The sequence below is a fragment of the Argiope bruennichi genome, chromosome 2 (genome assembly GCF_947563725.1).
Source record: "Argiope bruennichi chromosome 2, qqArgBrue1.1, whole genome shotgun sequence".
NCBI lineage: Eukaryota > Metazoa > Arthropoda > Arachnida > Araneae > Araneidae > Argiope > Argiope bruennichi.
Window position 1 is genome coordinate 128,555,406 of NC_079152.1, and position 24,054 is coordinate 128,579,459.

The 24,054-nt window shown below is 27.6% G+C and overlaps 1 protein-coding gene across 1 annotated transcript; it reads right to left on the reverse strand.

Annotated features, from left to right (window-relative positions):
• Window positions 1–8,458: 8,458 nt before the first annotated feature.
• LOC129962333 (collagen alpha-1(I) chain-like) lies at window positions 8,459–22,911 on the reverse strand. The gene is made up of 8 exons (XM_056076078.1): window positions 22,881–22,911; window positions 19,960–19,974; window positions 18,512–18,526; window positions 17,816–17,830; window positions 15,924–15,938; window positions 14,656–14,685; window positions 13,154–13,183; window positions 8,459–12,165 (listed from the first exon to the last, which is right to left on the reverse strand). Exons 1-8 carry the CDS (start codon window positions 22,909–22,911, stop codon window positions 8,474–8,476), a joined length of 3,843 nt encoding a protein of 1,280 aa, XP_055932053.1. The 3' UTR covers window positions 8,459–8,473.
• Window positions 22,912–24,054: the final 1,143 nt, after the last annotated feature.

Below are 24,054 nucleotides of genomic sequence, written 5' to 3' on the forward strand. Positions count from 1 at the left end.
AGCAATGTGTTTTATAAGCAAAATTTTATAAGCAATGTATGCATATAAAATCTAGTACCTCAAATATAATTTTAAATATTACAATATATTTTTCTATTGCAGCCTCACTTGAATGTGTAAAAAATAAGTAATCTTCAATAAACATAGGCAAATACTTGAGTTTTCTGTAATATTTTTTCGTAAGAGAGAAACTTATAAAAGCGTTTCTCTTTTGCAACTTTTTCTTTCATATTAAAATTTTTAAATGACATGATTTGCTCTAACATCAACCTAATTCTATTTAATGAATAATTTATATGAAAGACAACAAAGAAATTTCCTTCAGATAAGAAAATATTACTAATAAATATAGAAGTATGTATTTGCATGCAAAACTTTCCCGCATGGTTTCAATATTTTGTATACGAATATTTTTTCTACTAAAGCTTGTATCATTTGTATCTTTTCATAATCATCTTCAAAATCTAGACAATTTTTTGAAAAAAAACCGCAAAGTCTAATATACAAGTATGCATTTGCATGCAAAACTTTTCCGTGTGGTTTCAATATTTTGTATACGAATATTTTTTCTACTAAATCCTGTATCATTTGTATCTTTTCACAATCATCTTCAAAATCTAGACAATTTTTTGAAAAAAAACCGCAAAGTCTAATATACCAGTATGCATTTGCATGCAAAACTTTTCCGTGTCGTTTCAATATTTTGTATACGAATATTTTTTCTACTAAAGCCTGTATCATTTGTATCTTTTCACAATTATCTTCAAAATATAAACAATTTTTTGAAAAAAAAAAACGCAAAGTCTAATATACAAGTATGCATTTGCTTGCAAAACTTTTCCATATGGTTTCAATATTTTGTATACGAATATTTTTTTCTACTAAAGCTTATATCATTTGTATCTTTTCATAATCATCTTCAAAATCTAGACAATTTTTTGAAAAAAAAAACGCAAAGTCTAATAATATTTGCTTAAAACACCTCAATGCAACACAGGAATTAACTTTACAATAACTTTTTTTTTAACTCAATACAAGGGAGTACACTTTTTCTAAAAATGATTAAGGTAGCACTTACGATGAACGTGACCTGCAAATCGAAATGGAATTTCATTTTAATTTGCATATTACAAATGCAAATGAAGTTCTATCTAAAGAATCTTATAAAATATACAGTCATAAAATATCAATTATCATCATTTTAACACTTGAAAAGATGTAGCTTTTATAGATGGATTTTATCATTTGAAAACAGATGTTTCACTAAGTAATAATGCAATAATACAAAATTCAAGTACAATGAGAATTAAATTATTATCAATATTATTTGTAAATTAAACTTCGCCAGAAGATATTCCACCGAGAGAGCATTCGTTGTATTTGCTTCAGTTAAATCTATTCTGCATATCTTGATATCCACATTTCCATTAACAAAGACATTTTAATCTTCTAAGTACGATAACAATATAAGCAATGTTATTTATTGCACTTCTTGGATTGCTTTTTTTGTGCATAAACTTTCCTCTCTGACTTGAATCGAATGCCAAAATTGAATGAAAATCTTAACTATTTATAACATCTGATATTTAATTAGACGAAGTCTTGCACATCTAATTTTCCTTTCTTATTCCTTATATCATTCCAGTAAAAAAATTATAGGGCACAATCGTTAGTTGGATTCAAACATGCTGATGAAAAATGAAAGAATAGTACATATTAAGTATACTTAATAGCTTTCTTTTTTTATAGATGTATACTTAATAATTTCATAATGTAATTGATAATTTTGTAATCCTTTTTTATATATTCAATTAAAAATGGGTTAAACAATGTCAGAAAACATAAATTCAATAAGATATAAAAAAACTCTTAAAATAACATAATTCTTATTTTTTTGAATTTTAATAATGAAAAAAACCACGCGATTAAATATTTGAGGGAACATATAAGACAGTTTGAATTCCATTGCAATGAATTCCATTACAATAATTCAATTGCAGTTTAAATTCCATTGCAATGTTAATATTTCACAGCATTAAATTATAATGAATATGCAGTACCTATCCTTATTCTGAAGAAACTGGAGTTATCAATAATGCTTCTATGCAAAGTGATTAAAATCTAATTTTATCTGCCGTGCATTTTTGTAGAAAAATAGTAATTATAAATTCAATTCCCGTTACGTGGTTACTTACAGCATATATAATTATTTAGTTTCTGAGATATTTGCTAATAGGCTTTGATATTCTTTTATTTCTTCGTGTTATATCAATCTCATTTACTTTCGCTTTACATGAATCTTTATTTCTGTTGCTTTGTCATTAGATATGATATTTTGTATGCATATTTATCGTATACGATACTTATGTTTATTTATTATATCATCAATCACATTAAATTATATCTTTATCTATCTAACTAATTATTGTTATGTTTTTAGTTTCATATTTGTATGCTCTATATCACATCTTTTGGTTCAACAAGAAACTGAGCCACTTTTTTTATAATTTAACTGTTGATCTAGACACTTATTTCTACGTTTTGCTATATTATGCTGCTATTTTATACTATTTATTTTATTATGAAATATGGATTATTCATTAGCTATTTATTGACTGACTAATGTCACTGTTTTATGCAATTTGTTTCATCATCTACATGTTCATATTCATCGTCGTATAATTTATTCATATTTGTTTTCCTATAATCAGTTTTATTTTTCAGCATTTGCGCTATTAATAACTCTAAATTACTTCTTCTTTTACATTTTATGTCATTATTGTTATTTAAGATATTTCTCTGTTGTTTCTAAAGACATTTATGCATATACTGAGAACAAGAACCTGCATTTTATCATTTCTTTAAGACACTCATCCTATCCTTTTCCTTTTTTGATATTTATGCTCTTTAGATTCATCCCATCCTTTTCCGTTTTAATAGTTATGTTCTTTAGATTCAATCAATCATTTTCCTGTTTTAATAGTTACGTTCCTTAGATTCTTATTCATATTCTCTGCCATACCAATTTCTTATTTGATGTAACATTTGACCTTCAGCTATTTCTTAATGTTTAATCCATTCATCTTCGCATTTCATCCTTTAGATGAATTCAGTTTTTGTTTTTTGTTAACTCCAGCAAGAATTAGCTACATCTTTTCCATTTTAATACAAATGTATTCTTACACTTTTGTTTTATTTCAACATGGCTAAGTGTTTTTCATCTCAAAATAACCAGTTAGCTATAACCATATATTTCTATTGTTGAATGAAGATATATCACAGAATTTTATAACACTATATACTTCACATCACATACTGGATTGCTAACTGAATGATTTCATCACGCTGAGCACCTTTCATATAATTTCTTGAATAAACTACGAACATATAATAAATTTTTGGAAAATGATATCTTTCTTCTAATAATTGGAATATGTTCAGTGTTTTGACTAATTTAAAAATGTTGTTATTTCAATTGTAACACTTTTTCTATGATCTAAAAAGTAAATTTTTTATAAATTCTTTATACGATTTATTTTTTTTCCATTAGAAAACAGTTGCAAAGAAATTTGGTGATTAAATCAAATTTAGAAAAAATGGATTTATTTTCACTAAACATAAGTTTCAATCTTTATTTAACTTCAATATCTTCGACTGAATTTCAATTTCTTGGAGTATAAAAAAATAAATGGTTTCCTACCACAGTGCAAGAAATCTTTTATCTTCTAGCAATTTGAATGCTCAGCTTAGTAAACATTTATATAAGGAAAAAAACAAATATTGCATATTTTGGGTGATATTCAAAATTTTCATAAAAACAAATCTTTTCATGAAGAACTTAAGCGTATTTACTCACGGACAACATGCTCTCCTATAAAAAGTCATCAAAAATAAATTAATTATTTCATTTTGCATTGAAAAAATTATTTCTTCTTATTTAGTAAATATTTTTCAATCTCTATACTACTTTTTTAAATATATAAATAAAACTGATTAAAATTCAATATACAGTAGAATATATATATATATAGTATCCAGTTTTTAGCTTTTAATAAATGTCTCATCAAAAATCAATCTGCCATTCATGTAGTAAAAGCTTATCATTTATTATGAAATAGCAAAAATATTTTTAAAAATATCTTGAAATGGTTGCCAAAAAATATAAATATTATGCACACAATATTTCCAGTGAATTTCAACAGAGTGTTTACTCTATACATATAATAATTTTTTTAAAAATTTAAATGTGCGTTAATTAATTAATTTTAAATCAAATACTTTAAAACGAAATACTGCGTATCAATATAAATCTTACTTAAATTTTAGCTTTTAATTATAATCTTTTCTGAAATATGGCATTATCAGATGTCTTCGCAAAACAAAGAACCATTTTGAATGAAGTTTTAAAGGCATTAGAAATTGGAACGAAATCGTTTCTTAAAATAAGTAAATCTTCTTCTTAAAATAAGTATATCTTCTAGTAAATAATATTTTCAAGAATTGCAGTTTCAGTAAATTTGATTAATAACTTTGCATTTCAAGTATAATTTTATTTCTTGGATTATACCAACATCTTACTAACATTTTGCACAGTTCCTTCTATTAAATAAAAAAATGGCAGTCAGAATATATTAATAAGCGGATTATCAATAGATTTTAAGGAAAAATGATAGAAAATATCGAAAACAAAATTGACTACTAGTCATATCATGAAAAAAAATTTTAAATTTCATTGATAAAGGGGATATCCTCAAGCTCGAATAATGGTTAATCAATATCTGAAACATATTTTTTTCTCGTTGGCATTCCTTATGCTTATATCCTTTACATGCATGTATCCTTCTAAAATGGCAATATTTCCAAAGCAATTTAAGAATTTGCGAAACCAACATACGGTTAACAGAATAATATTAATGTTATTTTTGCTTTGACGTTTTCAGCCAGTCTTGTATCTTTTTTATTCGTTCATAAATTCATATCGATAATCATAAAAAAAGACTTTTAAATAAGAAGCAAAAGTTGAGGAATTTCATGAATAAAACGTCCAAAAATTTATTAAAAGAATGTCATTTGCATTTCAAAAGAGATCAACCAGATGTCTTCCTCTATAAATGTATGCAAAAAAATTTGTAATTAAGAAGTACCTTTCTAATTATTATATTTAATTTCTCTTGTCATTTTATCGCTATAAAAAGTATATTAATATCTTCATTCCATTTCAAAATTTCCTTGTACATTTGCTCTTTAATTAAACAATGTATCTTATAAAATAGACACTAATGCTACTTAAAGCACACACACACACACACACACATATATATATATACATATATATATATATACATATATATATATATATACATATATATACATATATATATATATACATATATATATATATATACATATATATATATACATATATATATATACACACATATATATATATATACATATATATATATACACATATATATACACATACATATATATACATATATATACACACACAAACACACACACACACACACACACACACATATATATATATATATATATATATATATATATAAAAGCATATCCATTATTTTAATAATTCATTTTATTATTTATATTATAAGAATTTATGTTTTAATTGCCCTTAAATTCACTATTCTAAATTCAATTCATATTATATAATTTAATATAAATAACTCGAAGCCTTCAATTTACCTGAACCATCGCTTCCTGAAAAATGATTCATTCATAATTAGCAAAAGAATAAATTGATATATAAAATTACAAAATGAAGCAGAATTAACAGTCAAGCAAAATATGACTCAAACTTAAATTTTAATAATGTCTCTGGAATTTTTAATAGAATTTAAACAGATAATAGAATATAAACAGACGTTAAACATTAAAATTTAATTAAATTGTGACAATTCAATTTCTGCAGCTTAATGATTTCATGCATGTTTTTTTCAGTAACTCAACTTTACACTTTCTCTTACAAATTTCAAATGATTGATATATATATATCGTGAATCATCCATAATCATTGATAAATTCTTGAGAATTATAAACACATATATCAACAATTCTGCATAGCTCACTAATATGTAATTCTGTTTATTAGAAAAAGGAATTAGAGTGGTCATATATAATAATTCATATATATATATATATATATATATATATATATATATAATATATATTATATATATTCATATATATATATTGGTTTCCTATAGCATAGAATACATTTTTTATTTTTTCAAAGTTTAACGAACACATTTTTTTCTAGTAAATAAGACTTTGTAAATCAGAATATATTATTTACCAAACTTCAACCTTTTGAAAACGAAGACAGTTTTATAAAGGAATGTATATTCATATAAAGAAAATTAATCACAATTTAAATAATCAAAATTAAAAATATAATGCATAGTTTCAATAATATTTTCCAAGAAGAATAGAAGGTAGTGTATATCAAGAAATGGTTAGATTAAATGAAACGGCAGTTTCATAAAAGAATATATTTATAGAAAATATATATATTTATAGAAAATATATATATTTATAGAAAATTATTTAAAATAATCAAAATTTAAAGTAGAATGCATATTTTAAATAATGTTTTCTTAGAAGAATAGAATGTAGTGTGTTATATCAAGAAATAGTTATTCAGAATTGAAGAAAAAAAACCATTTTTTGAAACGTGGCAACGAAATATGGTGTTCAGACTAAAAATAAATATTCATTTCCAGTATTCTGGAAAACGAATACATGCTCTAAAGACTAGCTCTAAACACACTACATTCTATATATCAAAATATAAAACATATCTTATTTCGATGCACCAAGCAAACACTAATAAAAAGCATTAAGGACAAATAATTATTTAAATTCTTTGAAAATTAGGTAGAGAGCTCATAAAACGAAAATGTAATAATTTGTTACTTAATAGCTAAAGAAACCATAATAATAAAAAAACAAAAGTTATTCAAAAAAATAAAAATTTTCCTTTCCCATTTCGGAAATTATCCTTTTTTTTTTTTTTTTTTGTAAGCTGTCCTTTGCACATTATAAATTATTATTCATTTAAAAATATATCCAAATTTAACAGGCACAGAATATTACACACGTAAGACAGATGGAAACTGTGTAAATAGCATAAATTCCAAAATACTCATGTTATAATTTAAATAACAACATTTATTAAAACTTAAAGAAAAATTAAATAGCTTAAATTAATTCACAATATTCATATGATGCGTTGTTTCAATGAATAATTGGTTTTGTAGGTTTTTAAATGAAAAAATTATTACTTCAGAATTTATGCGACTGTTTTAAACTAATTTTTCATAACTCTTCACCAATAGCATTCTTTAAAATTCTTCATAAATATCAATTTCTTTCATGAGAATAAGTTATTTTTCCATTACCTGTAGCGCAATTTGCTGAGAGTTTTTTATATTGATTTTACAATTTTGGAAAGCAATATGATTGGGAATAAAAATATAGAAAATCTGTAAGACATAAATTCCGTGTATTGTGAATTTAATCCAAGGTATCAGTAATATTACTTTAAGAATGATATTGTCTTTGTTATTATTATCTTTTTATTATCGTTGCTTGTAAATACAATGACTGGAAAGACTTTTTAAGAACCTCAAATGTGTCGTTCATCATATATATACACAATAAGCGAATGAAAAATGTTTAGGATTCTAAAACATGTTAAATATAAATCAGCAAATTTCCTAGATTTATTCAGCACCATCATATTATTTCTCTTATTTGAATGTCAAGAATTAAAGAACGATTCTTAAAATGCCTTCTTTCCTTACTATTCTTAAAATGCCATACTAGCAAAAATTTCAGTATTTGGAAAGAAATTAAATTTTTATTTAAATTTCTTTCCAAATATTGCTGTTTTTAAATAGCATTTAAAACATTTTACTAAGCATTTAAATTAAAATTTTATTTAAATTTAAAATGCACACTATCAAATATATATATATATATATATATATATATATATATATATATATATATATATATATATATATATATATATATATATATATATATATATACGTAATTTTTTCTATTTATATTAATGATTGCATTCAAAATTATGGAAGTATCTAACAAATATATGAAAAACTTCTTGTAAATTGTTAGTATTTAAAATTCTAAAAGTTATTATTAAAATTTAAAAAATAGACTTACAAGAAAATCGTATTATTTTATTTCATAAAACTGTATCACAAGTATCTATGATAACGGCCGCTTAAAGTTACTTGTAAAGAATATTGTAAATTTCAGTGACGAAACTATTTTAAATGCATACTCAAAAAACTGTGATTTTGGTTTCATTTCACATCGTTTTCTTCTAACCATAGGAAAATTTTAGAATTATAAAGCAATATTATAATCGTAATGTGAATTTCAAAAATAGGTTCAAAGTGAGGTATAGAAAAAAATATTATTTTATCAAAATCATAGCAGTTTTTAACTTACCTCCAAGATTTCCACGTTTAAGTTCAGAAAGATCCGGTAGTTTTCCTTCAAGTCCAGAAAGATCAAGTTCGGAAAGATCTGGGAGTTTTTCTTTAAGTCCAGAAAGATCAAGTTCGGAAAGATCTGGGAGTTTTTCTTTAAGTCCAGAAAGATCAAGTTCGGAAAGATCTGGGAGTTTTCCTTTATGTCCAGAAAGATCTATTCCCGAAAGATCTGGGAGTTTTCCTTCAAGTCCAGAAAGATCTGGTAGTTTTCCTTTAAGTCCAGAAAGATCCGGTAGTTTTCCTTCAAGTTCAGAAAGATCAAGTCCGGAAAGATCTGGTAGTTTTCCTTTAAGTCCAGAAAGATCCGGTAGTTTTCCTTCAAGTCCAGAAAGATCAAGTCCGGAAAGATCTGGTAGTTTTCCTTTAAGCCCAGAAAGATCCGGTAGTTTTCCATCAAGTCCAGAAAGATCAAGTCCGGAGAGATCCGGTAGTTTTCCATCCAGTCCTAAATCACCTGAGCCTTTTCCACCTGGTCCGGAGACCCTTCGTCCCTTACCCTCAAATCCGGAAAGGCCAGATCCAGAACCTCCAGGAACTTGGCCATTAGGTCTTTTACCATCAGGTCGAGAACCTCCAGGGCCTTTACTATTAGGTGCAGAACCTCCAGGGCTTCTATCGTCTGGTCCATTACCATCAGGTCCAGAACCTTCAGGGACTTTACTATCAGGACGAGAACCCCTAGGTCCACTACCATTAAATCCAGAACCACCAGGTCCTGTGTCATCAGGTCTTTTACCACGAGGTCTTTCATCACCAGGTCCAGAAACTCCAGGGCCTCTACTATCAGTACCAGAACCATTAGGTTCTCTACTATCAGGTCCAGAACCCCCAGGACCTCTGCCATTAGGTCTTCCACCACCAGGTACAGGCCCTACAGGGCCTTTACTATCAGGTCCAGAACCACCAGGACCTTTGCCATCAGGACTTTTACCACCAGGTCTGGAACCTTCAGGTCCAGAATCATCTGGACTTTTACCATCAGGTCTTTTACCCCCAGGTCCTTTACCAGCAGGTCTAGATCTTCCAGGGCCCTTACTATCAGGTCCAGAACGTCTAAGGTCACTGCTATCAGGTACGGAGCCACCAGGGCCTTGCCCATCAGGTCTTTTACCCCCAGGTCCTTTACTAGCAGGTCCAGAACCTCCAGGGCCTCTACTATCAGGACCAGAACCACTAGGTTCACTACTATCAGGTCCAGAATCACCAGGGCTTTTGCCATTAGGTCTTTTCCCAGCAGGCCCGGAACCTCTAGGGTCTCTACTATCAGGTCCAGAACCTCCAAGGCCTCTACTATCAGGACCAGAACCACTAGGTTCGCTGTTATCAGGTCTAGAATCAATAGGGTCTCGCCCATCAGGTCTTTTACCCCCAGGTCCTTTATTAGCAGGTCCAGAACCTCCAGGACCTCTACTATCAGGACCAGAACCACGGGGTTCACTACTATCAGGTCCAGAATCACCAGGTACTTTGCCATTAGGTCTTTTACCAGCAGGCCCAGAACCTCTATTGCCTCTACTATCAGGTCCAGAACCTCCAGGGCCTCTACTATCAGGACCAGAACCACTAGGGTTACTGCTATCAGGTGCAGAATCACCAGGACCTTTGCCATCAGGTATTTTACCACCAGGTCTTTTACCAGTACGCCCAGAACCTCTAGGGCCTCTACTATCAGGTCCAGAACCTCCAGGGCCACTACTATCAGGACCAGAACCCCTAGGTTCACTGCGATCAGGACCAGAATCACCAGGGCCTTGCCCATCAGGTTTTTTACCTCCAGGTCCTTTATTAGCAGGTCCAGAACCTCCAGGGCCTCTATTATCAGGACCAGAACCACTAGGTTCACTGTTATCAGGTCCAGAATCACCAGGGCCTTTGCCATTAGGTCTTTTACCAGCAGGCCCAGAACCTCTAGGGCCTCTACTACCAGATCCAGAACCACTAGGGTCACTGCTATCAGGTGCAGAATCACCAGGGCCTTTGCCATCAGGTCTTTTACCACCAGGTCTTTTGTCAGTACGCCCAGAACCTCTAGGGCCTCTACTATCAGGTCCAGAACCTCCAGGGCCACTACTATCAGGACCAGAACCCCTAGGTTCACTGCGATCAGGTCCAAAATCACCAGGGCCTTGCCCATCAGGTCTTTTACCCCCAGGTCCTTTATTAGCAGGTCCAGAACCTCCAGGGCCTCTACTATCAGGACCAGAACCACTAGGTTCACTACTATCAGGTCCAGAATCACCAGGGCCTTTGCCATTAGGTCTTTTACCACCAGGTCTTTTGCCACCAGGTCCTCTACTATCAGGACCAGAACCACCAGGTTTACTGCTATCAGGTTCAGAGTCGCCAGGTCCTTTACCAGCAGGTCCAAAACCTCCAGGGCCTCTATTATCAGAACCAGAGCCACTAGGTTCACTACTATCAGGTCCAGACTCCCCAGGGCCTTTGCCATTAGGTCGTTTACCACTAGGTCCTTTACCAGCAGGTCCAGAACCTCCAGGGCCTCTGCTATCAGGACCATAACCACTAGGTACACTGCTATCTGGTCCAGAACCACCCGGGCCTTTACCGTCAGGTCCAGAACCTTCAGGGGCTCTGCTATCAGGACCACTAGGTTCACTACTATTAGGTCCAGAACCACCAGGTCCTTTACCAGCAGGTCCAGAACCTCCAGGGTCTCTACTATTAGGACCAAAACCACTAGGTTCACTGCTATCAGGTCCAGAATCATCAGGGCCTTTACCATCAGGTCTTTTACCATCAGTTCCAGATCTTCCAGGTCCTCTACTATCAGGAGCAGAACCACTAGGTTCACTAGTATCAGGTCCAGTACCATCAGGTCTTTCACCAGCAGGACCAGTACCTTCAGGACCTTTGCTATCAGGACCAGTACCTTCAGGACCTTTGCTATCAGGACCAGAACCATTAGATTCACTTCTGTCTGGTCCAGAACCACCAAGGTCTTCACTATCAGTACCAGAACCATTAGGTACAGTACTATCAGGTCCGGAACCACGAATGCCCTTGCCATTAGGTCTTTTACCACCAGGACGAGAACTATTAGGTGCATTACCATCAGGAAGCGAACCACTAAGTCTATTACCATCAGGACCCGAGCCACTATATTCATTGCTATCAATACCAGAACCGCTAGGTCCATTACCTTCAGGTCCAGAACCACTAGGGCCTTTGCCTTCAGATCTTTTACCACCAGATCCGGAATCATCTGGTCTTTTAGCACCAGGTCCTGAATCATCTGGTCCTTTACCACCATGTCCTTTACCATCAAGTGTATAACCTTCAGAGCCATTACTTTCAAGGCCAGAACCACTAGACCCCTTATTATTAAGTGCAAATGTTCCAGGGCCTTTACTATTAGGACTAGAACCAGTGCCTTTTACATCGAACCCAGAGCCACCGGTTCCTTTGCCGTCCGATCTTATAGTGCCACCAGCTCCTTTACCTTCCTTCCCAAAGTTACTGTTAGGTCCTGATCCAAGAGTTATTTTCCCATTAGACCCTAATTCACTTACACCTTTTCCAGAAATTCCAGAGCCATCAGAGCCGATACCATCAGGTCCCTTTCCATCAGAGCTGGAACCACTAGATTTAGAATCTGAACAGTTCATTTAATTTATTAGAAGATATACATCCATTTGTTACAAATGTAAGCAAAAAATACTGATAATGATTATATTTGTGAGCGTCAATATATAACTATACTGAACACATTTGAAAAATATTTACATTTTATTTAAGATAATGAACATCAATAGCTACGATTTTCAGGAAATATTTTGAAATAAACCTTCTGCGTTTATAAAATTTTTATCGCAATTATAAATAAACTTCTAAACATGTTCAAATTTAATCAAGATTGTTATTCACAGAGATATATCAAGGTAGCCGAGCATAGAATTATTTCAATACGTGAAATTTTATGACATTCATAACCTAAGATATCATGTTAGACATTCGAAATGTAAATAGTTGTACAGAACAACTCACAAATGTTAGTAATAGATGATAAATTATTATAAAATTATTATAGTATAATTTACAACTGGAATGAGAAATATTAAAAATTTCGAAATTTCTTTCTATTTAAAATTTCTGTATGACTGATTTTTATCAGATCAAAAACACTCTTTCTTAACCATACGTATGCGCTTAAAAGTTTTGTTTAGAAAATGTGGTTTTGAAACTGATAAATAGGATAGGCAAGCGTTTTCTGTTTGTATAAAGTCACAGTAGCCTTTTTATTAATTCTTATATATTGTACAGTTTCTTTAAATAGATATTTGATATTCTGTAACAAGCACAAAAAAGTAATATAATAAAAGCGATTTCTTAAATTAATTATGAGTTGTTATGTATAATAAGGTACGATAAATTATGAGTATCCATGAGTGAAAAGAAGAATGAATTTAAATATAAATAATTTTAAATAATGAATTAAGGGGAAAAATTTTACTTTATGAAGACTGGTTTTTTAAAAAATATTTATTTCACATAGTTATAAAAATTCCGCCATAAACTTGATATTTAGGTCCCTTTATAATGTGATTTTTAAATAATTTACTTATCACAAATTTTCAGCTTACCTCTACGACCTCTAGATCTATTCCCACCACCTGAAGATGTTACATATATTAAATGGCAGATGATGTACATTTAACAATCAAAATTTTATAAATGGAAGAAGAATTAATGAAAAGTTTTATGTTATAAAATTTTTGAAGTATTGCAGTTCGAGACTGTATAAATACATTTTCATGAAAAACAATTCTATTTATTTTTGCAAAATTACATTGTTCTTAAAAGGAGGATTATATCAAAATTCACGTGAATTCAATTATATCAACAGAGTAACAAATGAAATCCATAAGCTCAAATCTTTAGAAATTTTTAAATGAATATTAATAAAAGATCTCTCACGCTCAAACAAACTTCAGAACTAGTGTACCATTGCAATTCTTCAATCAAAAGCAACTTATATAAAATTCTATGACTAAGTGGTACTATAATATTTGTTGACCTAAATTAAAATTTGAAACATACTGCATTTATCCATTGTTTTAATAGTCATTTTTTACGTTAAACGTACGGAAAATAATGGAAATTAAATATTCTTAAATAGTTATTTTTATAAAATTAATATGCTACAATATTATAAATCTAGATGGGGAAAAAAGACAATATAGACTTCTTTAACTTTCAACTAAGCCAATATGTAGAAATCATTCTAATATTTTAAATGAATGGGACAATAAGGACAAATGGGTTAAAGTTTATGCGATAAAAATCTTTGAAGTATATTAAAATATGAAGCTATTATAATTTCAAACGAAATGAAATTTACATGCTCTACTATCTGGGCTAATTTATTCCTGTCTAATTCAAGAAATATCATTTAATGTTTATATAAAGATTAAAACAGTATTTTTTTCATTAATGAACATTTAAATACTGAAACATTTCTTAAATTTTAAGCTCTTTATAATGACAATCAGATCTTCAGCTGCCTTTAAAGATTTTGCATCATATTTTTGTAAATAAAGTTTATCAAAAATATAAAAAATTATATTATGGATTTAATTATCATTTCAGAAAATAATGCTTACCGCCTATATTGAGGCCTGCATTAAAATAATTTGAAGTTTAAGTTCTTTTTAAGAAAAAAAATTATTATTGTATTTCTTAAAAACTGAAAGGATATTATTATTTAACTGGAGAATTCCTTATATTATTATTGACGAATGCATAAACATTTATACTACGTACAAACATTTATATACATTTAAACGTTTAAAAAAATTAATTATCACAAAATATTAACATTCAATTGAAAATATTAAGATGAAAATTAGCGTACGCATATATTTCAAGTTAAAAGTATATCATTCAGTATTTTATTTTTGCATAATATTTCATCTGTATTCCAATAAAGTTTTATATATTTTTTTCACATAATATATATATTAAAATACATATTTTTTGTATTGCATATAAAAATATTGATAGTTTCTATAAATTAATTGCTCTATAATTCATTCACACTTGTAAAACATTTTGACTCAACGTTTAGTATCAAATTCCAGCTTACCTCCGGGAAATCCTGGTAAACTACCACCGCCTGGATAATTTATAATAGTTATTAAAAGATTGATTTGACAATTACAGAATTAAAAAAGTTTGTAAAACTGTAAAAATAAACTCTGAATCTAATTCATTCTTAAGTGTTTTATCCCCAATTTATAATTCCTGTAAATAGAACTGTTTCCGATAAAATTCTCGTATATAAAAATAACACGGCATTAATAAAATTGTCAATTCTTATGATTCCTATCATATTAATCTCAATTGTTTTATCCGTAATTTATGTTTCAAATTTTTCATGTGAAAATACTGTGGTGAAAGCTTATAAACCAGTTAACAGCTCTGCTACTCTAGCAATTGCTTTTGTATTGTGGTCATGTTACTGGGCTGCGAACCACAAGATGCCAGGTTCTATCCTCACCAATACCAAAAGCTTTTTGCAAAAATCAAAAGATGGTTGAACGAATAATTAAAAAATTAATTTGATATTTTTAAAGCACTAAAACTATTCACCTATCCTTATTCTTAATTGATTCTAAGATCAGTGAATTATATTATATAGTATGAATATTTTACATACATTTTAGCCCATTTTTATTAAAGTGGATGGATTATTTGTACATTCTTACAAGAAAGTCTAAATATGAAAATAAAAACTTTCATTTTTTCGCTTGTAATTAAAGGCTTGTAATTAATATTTAAGTTTTTCGTATATACATTTTATTTTAATTTGCAGCTGAAAAGTTTGCAGAAAATATATATTACTTTAAATAAATTGTTTTCCTATATGAACATATTTTTTTCAATTTTTTCTCATTTTGAAGAAAAGAAGGCATTCCTGCCAAATAGATTTCAATTCAAAACAAAAAAATTTCTAATTTTTCTATTGTTTGAAAGTTAAGTAGGCATATGCTATAGAAATTTCATGAGATTAATGGTTATTATGCAAAATTTAGTATTAGAAGAAGTAGATAAGTACTTCGTGCTATAAATGATGTGAAATTTATCTATGCTCGGATATTCCTTAGAGAAGACAAATATTTTATCACAAGCGTTTCAACAGTGAGCAATATTTTTTTATAGAATAAAAAGATAAAAACTCTTATTTTGTTTCATATTTAAATTTAATCCCTCGAACTCGAAATTTTAAACTGTACTGAACATTTTTAATTTTAAATTATTATTTATATAACAGATTCCGATATTCGATAATAACTAATAATAAGCTAAGCAGCATGCATTGTTCATTTAAAGCTATTAAATATTACTACTTACCCCCAAGACTGAGGTCTGCATTAAAATGATATAAAAAAATTTATCTTTATTCGAAGGAAAGAATATTCTTTCAGTTATAATTGTATAATTGCATTTTTTTATTCACTATTAGTCTTAATTATAAAAAACCTGATCAAATAGAAATATTGATTGAGTATTAATCAAATAATTTCTATTAAATTATGTTATTGCTCTTAAATTTAAATACGTATTTTTTAATGAATTTAAAACTTGAAATTTGATTTTTTTTATTTCAATTAATTTCTTTTAAATCTCTTATGCATGATGTTCATAATTCCTCCAACGTTGTCTCAAATTATAACAGATATTACTGCGATGTTGCTTTAAAAACCTATTTTGTTTGTTGGCTCAAATAGCATGACATTATTGTTTAAAACATCAAGACCGGATAATTTATCTCCTGATTGCACATTGTCTTTCATGACACTGTAACTTCACTTTCTTGTTTCTCTCGTAAATAACATAGATAATAAGCAAATCATTTGTTGTTGAACTTTAAACAACGGAAGGAATTAAAAAGGATACGAACTTCATTCCAAATATAATGAATATTATTGCAAAAATTTCAAAACAAAGTCTGAAAAATTAAGCTATAATGCGACGAAACTATAAACTATAATGACAATGATGATGGTATCAGAAAATCCGTTTTTTTTTTTAATTTAAATTTTAAAGATGCATAAAACCCATTTCTCAAAAAATATATTTGGAGTTTATAACAAAAAATGCCGAATTCTAGAGAGAATTCAATTAATTTTTTTTTTTAACCTTACATAGGTCTCATTTTTTCACCTTGTAGTGCGCTTTTATGCTACATTTTGTAGCTCCAGGTCAAAACGACTTAGTTAGAGCAAACATTCTTTCCTCAGTGGTAGAGCTTGTTTCATAAATTTTGATCATTAGTTTTGAGGACTATTCAGTATATTATTAGAAAACATATATTTCACAATTTCAAAAGTTGGTAAATTTACGAATTGAAAACTGAAATATTAGATTATCTTATGCCATAGGAATTCATAGGAAACGAATACAACTTCGAAATTAAACAATCAAATTTTGAAACATATCATTCTTTAATGTAAATGGAGAATTCAAAAGTTAAATTTTAGAATAAATATTATAACTGAATATTCAAGTAGTGATTGAGGAAAATTGGAAGCAATTCACATGTACAAATAGTCTGATTAAATATTGTATCGTTAAATCTGATATTATTAAAAAATGTAGCATTTCATCACGAATTCACGAGCGTTAAAATTCAGTGACTAAAAGCAGGAGGCATTTTTAAATACTAAAAGCATCACATGGATTAGATGGACACATATTAATCACATGGACACATATTTATAGATTATAGCTGGGAAATATTGTTTTCATATTGAAAATAATTACGAAAATTAAAAGAAAATTCAAATGTTATTTCCTAATAAAAGGCATATAAAGAGAAAAATATCCATCATCCAACTGAATATTTAAAACTAGTTTGTTAAACAATTAGATTATCTAAAGAACACAAAAAAGTCTTGGATGAATTTCTAAAATACAACACATATAAAATTATATTTGCGAAATAAAACCTCATACGTAAAAAAAAGATATTTTAATTTCTCTAGATCTTCGATAGTGAATAAAATGCTTTATTCTATGAAATTTCAAAAAGATTTTTCTAATTTAAGTTTATTTGGATCTGAACAATCAATTAATTAATGTTTCTGAAGTTTTATACAGTTAATTTGTGCGGTTCCAATAACAAATTCTAGAAAAAATTACTTTATAACTATTATTATCTAACATTTCTTTAAAACATTCGGTAATAACTGAAAAGAAATCAACACTTATGCATATATGGTTTAAAAAGTATTAATACTTACTGCTCAGATTGAGGCCTGAATTAAAATGATTTATAAACTTTAGTTTTCATCGAAGCACAGCATTTTTTTAATTCAATTTTGATCATATGAAATCGAATTACACTAAACGACTTTTAAACAATTAGAACAATTTGTAAAATAAAATAATTGATTGAGTTCACAATTATGAAATTAAAGCTTTAAACTATCATTACATTTTCGCAAATATTCACATTAATTATTTTTATATTATAATTTTTACAAAATATTAGACGGTTGTTGATAATATAATGCACATTATTGGATTTGATCAGGCATTGCTAATTATCACTTGGATTGAAACTCATTAATTTATTTCAAACATACAATATATCCTCTTATGGACAACTGTAACGATGATTATCTGAAAGCCTATGAGAGTGAAAAAAATTCCATAACAAATGAAATCATATAAGTAAAGAGTTTTTTTATTATTATAATTTAACTTTCTTCCATGAGGAATAGCATTTTTATTCCTTAAAATTAAAAAAAAAAGATTTATTTAGTTTCTGCGTCAAACCGGAACCTTCCCAAATATCCCCTTTTCATCATGAGGTCCCATTATCAATTTCTAATTAAGATTTCCTATATGGTATTTCAAAATTATAATTTTTTATACATGTGTGGCTTATCAAGAACAATCCAGGGCACTAGATAAAGACATAAATTATTACTTACCGCTTAGATTGAGGTCTATGTTGAAATAATTCATAAAATTTAGTGGGTTATTTTGGTGCAGAATTACTTTTATTTGATTTTTATTATATGAAAAAACATGACGGAATATCTATATTCTAACTGCACATTGTCATTTTATTTTTTGTTTCTTTCATAAATTACGCAGATAGCAAATAAGTTATAGTTGTTATTTCGCTTTCAACAGTGGAATAAAATCACACGACTAATTATTTTACGAAAGAATAAAAAGATGTGAGCTTCATAGCAATTATAAAAAAAATTGTAAAAATTGAGAAAAAATTTAAAATTTAAAAATTTCTGAAAAGATATAAAATTTACTTTATTCAATAATATTCTTGAAAACTAGAACAGAAAACACCAATCTCTGAAGATTTATAATTACAATATAAATTACAATTTTTAAAACGTTTCTCAGCCTCTTATTTCGCTTCGCTAGTGTGCAATTGTACAAAAGTTTGTAGTTATAGGTCAAATTGTCTGAGCAATATCCAACTGATACAAATTCTTTTTATTTTATTAACAGAGATAATTATATAGATTTGAATCACCAGTTTTCAGCAAACCTCTATCATTTCCGTTTTAAGATATTTATAAGAAAATCCACAATTTTCTATGCCAATGAATGGTAAATTTACTATATGAAACAGAAATATAAGAAAAACTTATACTTTATGAATTCCTAACATATAAATAATACTTCCATATCAAACAATCAAGTCCCCAAACTTATATTGCCTTGATGTAATTTGAGAATTCAAAAATAACTAGTCTAACTAAAATAACTGAATATTCATAGTTATGACTGGAGAAAATTGGAAGCATTACACATATACTCATAGTCTGATTGAATATTCATAGTTATGACTGGAGAAAATTGGAAGCATTACACATATACTCATAGTCTGATTGAATATTTTATCGTTAAATCTAATATAAAAAATTGTAGTTTTGCTTTTTTACAATCTCTAAATCATGTTACATATACTCATAGTCTGATTGAATATTTTATCGTTAAATCTAATATAAAAAAATATAGTTTTGCTTCTTTACAATCTCTAAATCATGTTAAAATTCAAACTTGTTAAAACGAAAGTCATCTTTCAATATTAAATTTTAAAATTTTAGTGAAGTGATAATAAATAAAATTTTTATTCTCTGAAATCAGAAAAAAAATGTCTCCTAATATAAGTTTATTCGTATCTGAACATTCAATTATTTTTTGTTTCTGATTTGTTTTTTGTTTTTACTGTTCTCTATATTGTTTCAGAAATATTTATACGGATAATTTGTGTAGTCTCAACTTCAAATTCCATAAAACACTTTGTTATTGTAATTACATTACATTTCTTTAAATTCTAAAAGTATTCGGTAATAACAAAAGAAATCAATACTTATGCATATATGGTTACGAAAATATTAATACTTACTGCTTAGATTGAGGTCTGAATTAAAAGGATTTATAAACTTTAGTTTTTTATCGACTCACAGCATTTTTTATTTAATTTTAATTATATGAAATAGAATTATAATAAACTTCCTTGAAATTTCTAGAACAATTCGCATGCACAAATTACCTTACTTAGTTCATGATTATGATATTACAGCTTTAAGCTATCATTAAATTTTCTATCTTATTCCCATTAATTAATCTTTATGACATAATTCTTATAAAATATTCGATAATTACCGATAATATGAGAAGCATAATGCATTATTTTACTATTCTAACCATTATTAATTACCGCTTGGATTGAGATCGATGTCAAAATGGGAAATCTGTGCATTAATTATATAATTTTATCATTTTAGTTTTCATGAATGATTTTTATTTTTAATCAATTCTTACTATGCAAAAACCTTGCACAATATATTTTTTATAAAAATAAAAAAGTCGTTTCTTTGTTTGCTAACTGGTTTAGCAAATTCCTCGAGTTCTGAAATTTAATTATTAAAATTTCTAGATAATTTTTCACTGATCTAAAACTGATCCATTTTTTAAATTATAATTTTTAAAAATTATTTTGTAAAACTAGAATAAATTAATGTGTTTTACACAACTGGATTTTTAAAAAAAATTCTATTCACTGCTTAACCCTGCCTTAAAATTGTTTAATTTTTTTTTTTATTTCCTTCGCAAATGTATCATTTTTATTCAATAGTAATTACTTAAATTCAATTAAACTGAATTTTTTTAAAATCGAGGATTAATTTTTATACATATAATTTAAATTTCCATGCAAGATTTAAAAATGATTATAATTTATTATTTTACACATTTTTTTTAAATATTCAGATTTTTTTTACTTATAAAAATTAACCTACACATAAATTTTTAGCAATACATTCAGATTCTTTAAAATTCACTCACTTACTGTGTTAAAAATATTTGAAAAAAATGTGTTAAAATTATTTGAAAGTCAATGGCAATGAAATTAAAGTTCAAAATAAAATTAAATAGCATATGTAAAAAAAAATTTAAAAGCTTTCCTTGCGTCCATCGATTGTGAAAAGCATTTTTTTTCTTTAAAATTAAATTATTATCATATTTTGTTTCTTTATAATATCTGAATCTTCAATTACTTTATCTCTTTCATACTAAAGTTCTTCTTTTCCTCAAAAGATCCCAATTTCAAATTCTAGTGAAAACTTTCTACATGGTGTGTCTAAATCATATTTATATATATATATATATATATATTTAGTTAATAAAGAACAATCCAATGTTAGATTGCTACTTACTGCTTACATTGAGGTCTGTATTAAAATAAATAATAAAATTTAGTTTTCCTTAGACGAAATAATTTTTATTCCTTTTTTTTTATTTACGAAAATCTGAATAACACTATATGTTTCAAAAATCGTAATAAGTTTAAAACAACAAATAAACCATAATAAATATGGCAATTTTTAAATTTCCCTCTATCTCTTCACAGTGACGAAAATTTTTTATTCCACAGAAAAAGAATAAAAAATGTTTTATTTTGCTTCTTTTTTTATTCAGAACTGTCGAATACTTCAATTTTCGGTTTCAGAAATTTTCTCTCTTCATTAATTCAAGTTCAATTTTAAATTTTAGAGTATACTCTTAAATTATAATTCATAAAATATTTTCTATTAAAAGAGATATTATCCGCTAATCCGCCAAGATTCAGGTCTAGTGTCAAATAATTTTTATGTTTAAAGTTTGGTAAAAAAAAGTCAATTATATGAAATTGAATTGTATTAGATTTCCTCAAGAAAATAAAATTTCGTTTTCATGTGTTTGAATGAAATTGTTGCATAAAATTCATGAATTTGGAAACTCGTGTTTTAAAATTCCTTACAAAGAAAATTAATGAAACCTTCGGATTTTTACATAGCAATAAAAACATTTTTTTTTTCAAATTTTAGAGATACCATTCACTATTTAATATAAAATTGTGTTATATAAATTTATCTGACAAATGCTGAAGATATATTGATATATATCAGATTCAAATGCGTCTCACATAAAAACTAATAGATACAGGTAATTATTTAATTTCAATGACAATATTAAGCAATTCAGAGTAAAACGAGAATTACTTTTGAAAGTAACGAGAATTACTTTTGTTTCTTATATTCCATCCCAGCAAAGCTTATCATTTTTTTTTTCAAAGATATGAAACACTTTATTTTCCTCTTCAAATCTAAACCCTTGATTACTTTAACTTATGTTTCTTAAAATTTTACAATTTTCCTTTATGCTTTCACAATTTTAAATTCCAAGGAATATTTCTTATGGTACATTTTTTTATACTTAAATCAGTTCCGAAAATCAGGAATTTAATATCAACGCATTAAGACGGTGATTCCTACTTACCACTGCGATTGAGATCTGCATAAAATAATTTACGAATTTTATTTTTGTAAGAGACATATAAATTTTTAGTTTTACCTCAAAATCAAAATGTTATATTTGAATTTCTCCCATAAAGTATTAAATCCCATTTCCAATTCCCATAAAGTTTGCAATAAAGTATTAAATCCCATTTCCAATTCCCATAAAGTATTAAAGAAAAGTCATTCAATATTAAAATAAATAAATTTCGAAATAAAAATTGAAAATTTCCATGTAATTAATAATGCAATGTAATAATTCGGTGTAATTTCCGTGAAAAGTAATCAAAAATCATTTTTAATGCGTATGAATGATATTTTTTTGAAATTTTTCTATATAAAATCAGCTTATATAATTAATTGACTCATGACTTAATTAAAACTTTATTCTTTGAAGTAGTTTTATACTTCTATTACATCTTTTTTTAAGTTCAATCATCTCATGTTCTTGATTATATTTTAGTTAATAAATGTATTTAATACATCTTACGGGATACCGAAAGGGTGTATGCAAATCCCATTGTGATTCAAATTTATTTACAGAAAGATGAAACAATTATAAAAGCTAATAAGTCATAATAAAATTATAAATGAACATTCAGAATATGCATTCATATTTGCATAGCACTTGTAATAGTAAAGAAATGCGTTATTTGAAATTGAGCATGGTTTGCTACATTAACAAGTACCTGAACTCTTGTTCCGCCTCTATTTCTCTCCCTCAACATGTTATGCATTTCCCCGGTATTTTTTAATAAATATTTAGATTTTATTGTTTAAGAATTGATATTATTTAAGATGCATTTTGATTTAATTGAACGAAGAAATGTATTTTAATGCCCAAAATTTAAAAAAAAAAACTTTTACAATATACTTCATTTTTTTTAATCGGCATTAAAACTTTTTATCAGAATAAACGATAAAGTTTTTTGTTCGAACCATTTTCATATATGTCCCAATTGCAGAGCAATCTCCCATATCACATTAATTAATTGTACATGCTTTATTTGCATTTCATTTTTTTTTATTTACGATTTATAAAAAATTATAAGAAATAGTGTCAGAAATTTCCAGCTTACCTCCAAGACTACCATTACCTGAACAAATTGATATATTTATTAGAAGATTGGTAATTGAAAGTTTTAATAGACACAACTAACTCTATACTAAAAAATAGCTTATACATTTTTAATTCTTAAGGTAAAAATGAAGCCTGCGAATTAAAGGAAAAGAAAAGAGTAATTTATTGTTCTTTGTTGTTTGTTATAGATAAATTAAGAAATTAAAAAGATAGATGTTGCATGTGCCAAAAGCAAAAGTGCTGGAAAATTAAAAATCTATTTCATGAAAAACTTTTTTATAAGTTATTCTAAATTACTTAGAAAACTACCAGACATTTTTCGCATTTATCGCTATTTAACACAAAAACGGTATTTGATTTTATTTTATTTTTTGCAATTACTCGTTTACTTTTTTCAAATCTGATAATAAAAAGAAATCATCTTGTCCAAACACACAAAAAATTCGGCAGCATATCACAAATTATACTTTTCTCATTAATTCCACAACAACAAATTGGATGCCACTTAGTAGTTCGGTTTTACTTCTAAAGTACTAAACTGCTACTCTTCATTTAAGAAAATTTTCAACAGAAGATTTTAGAC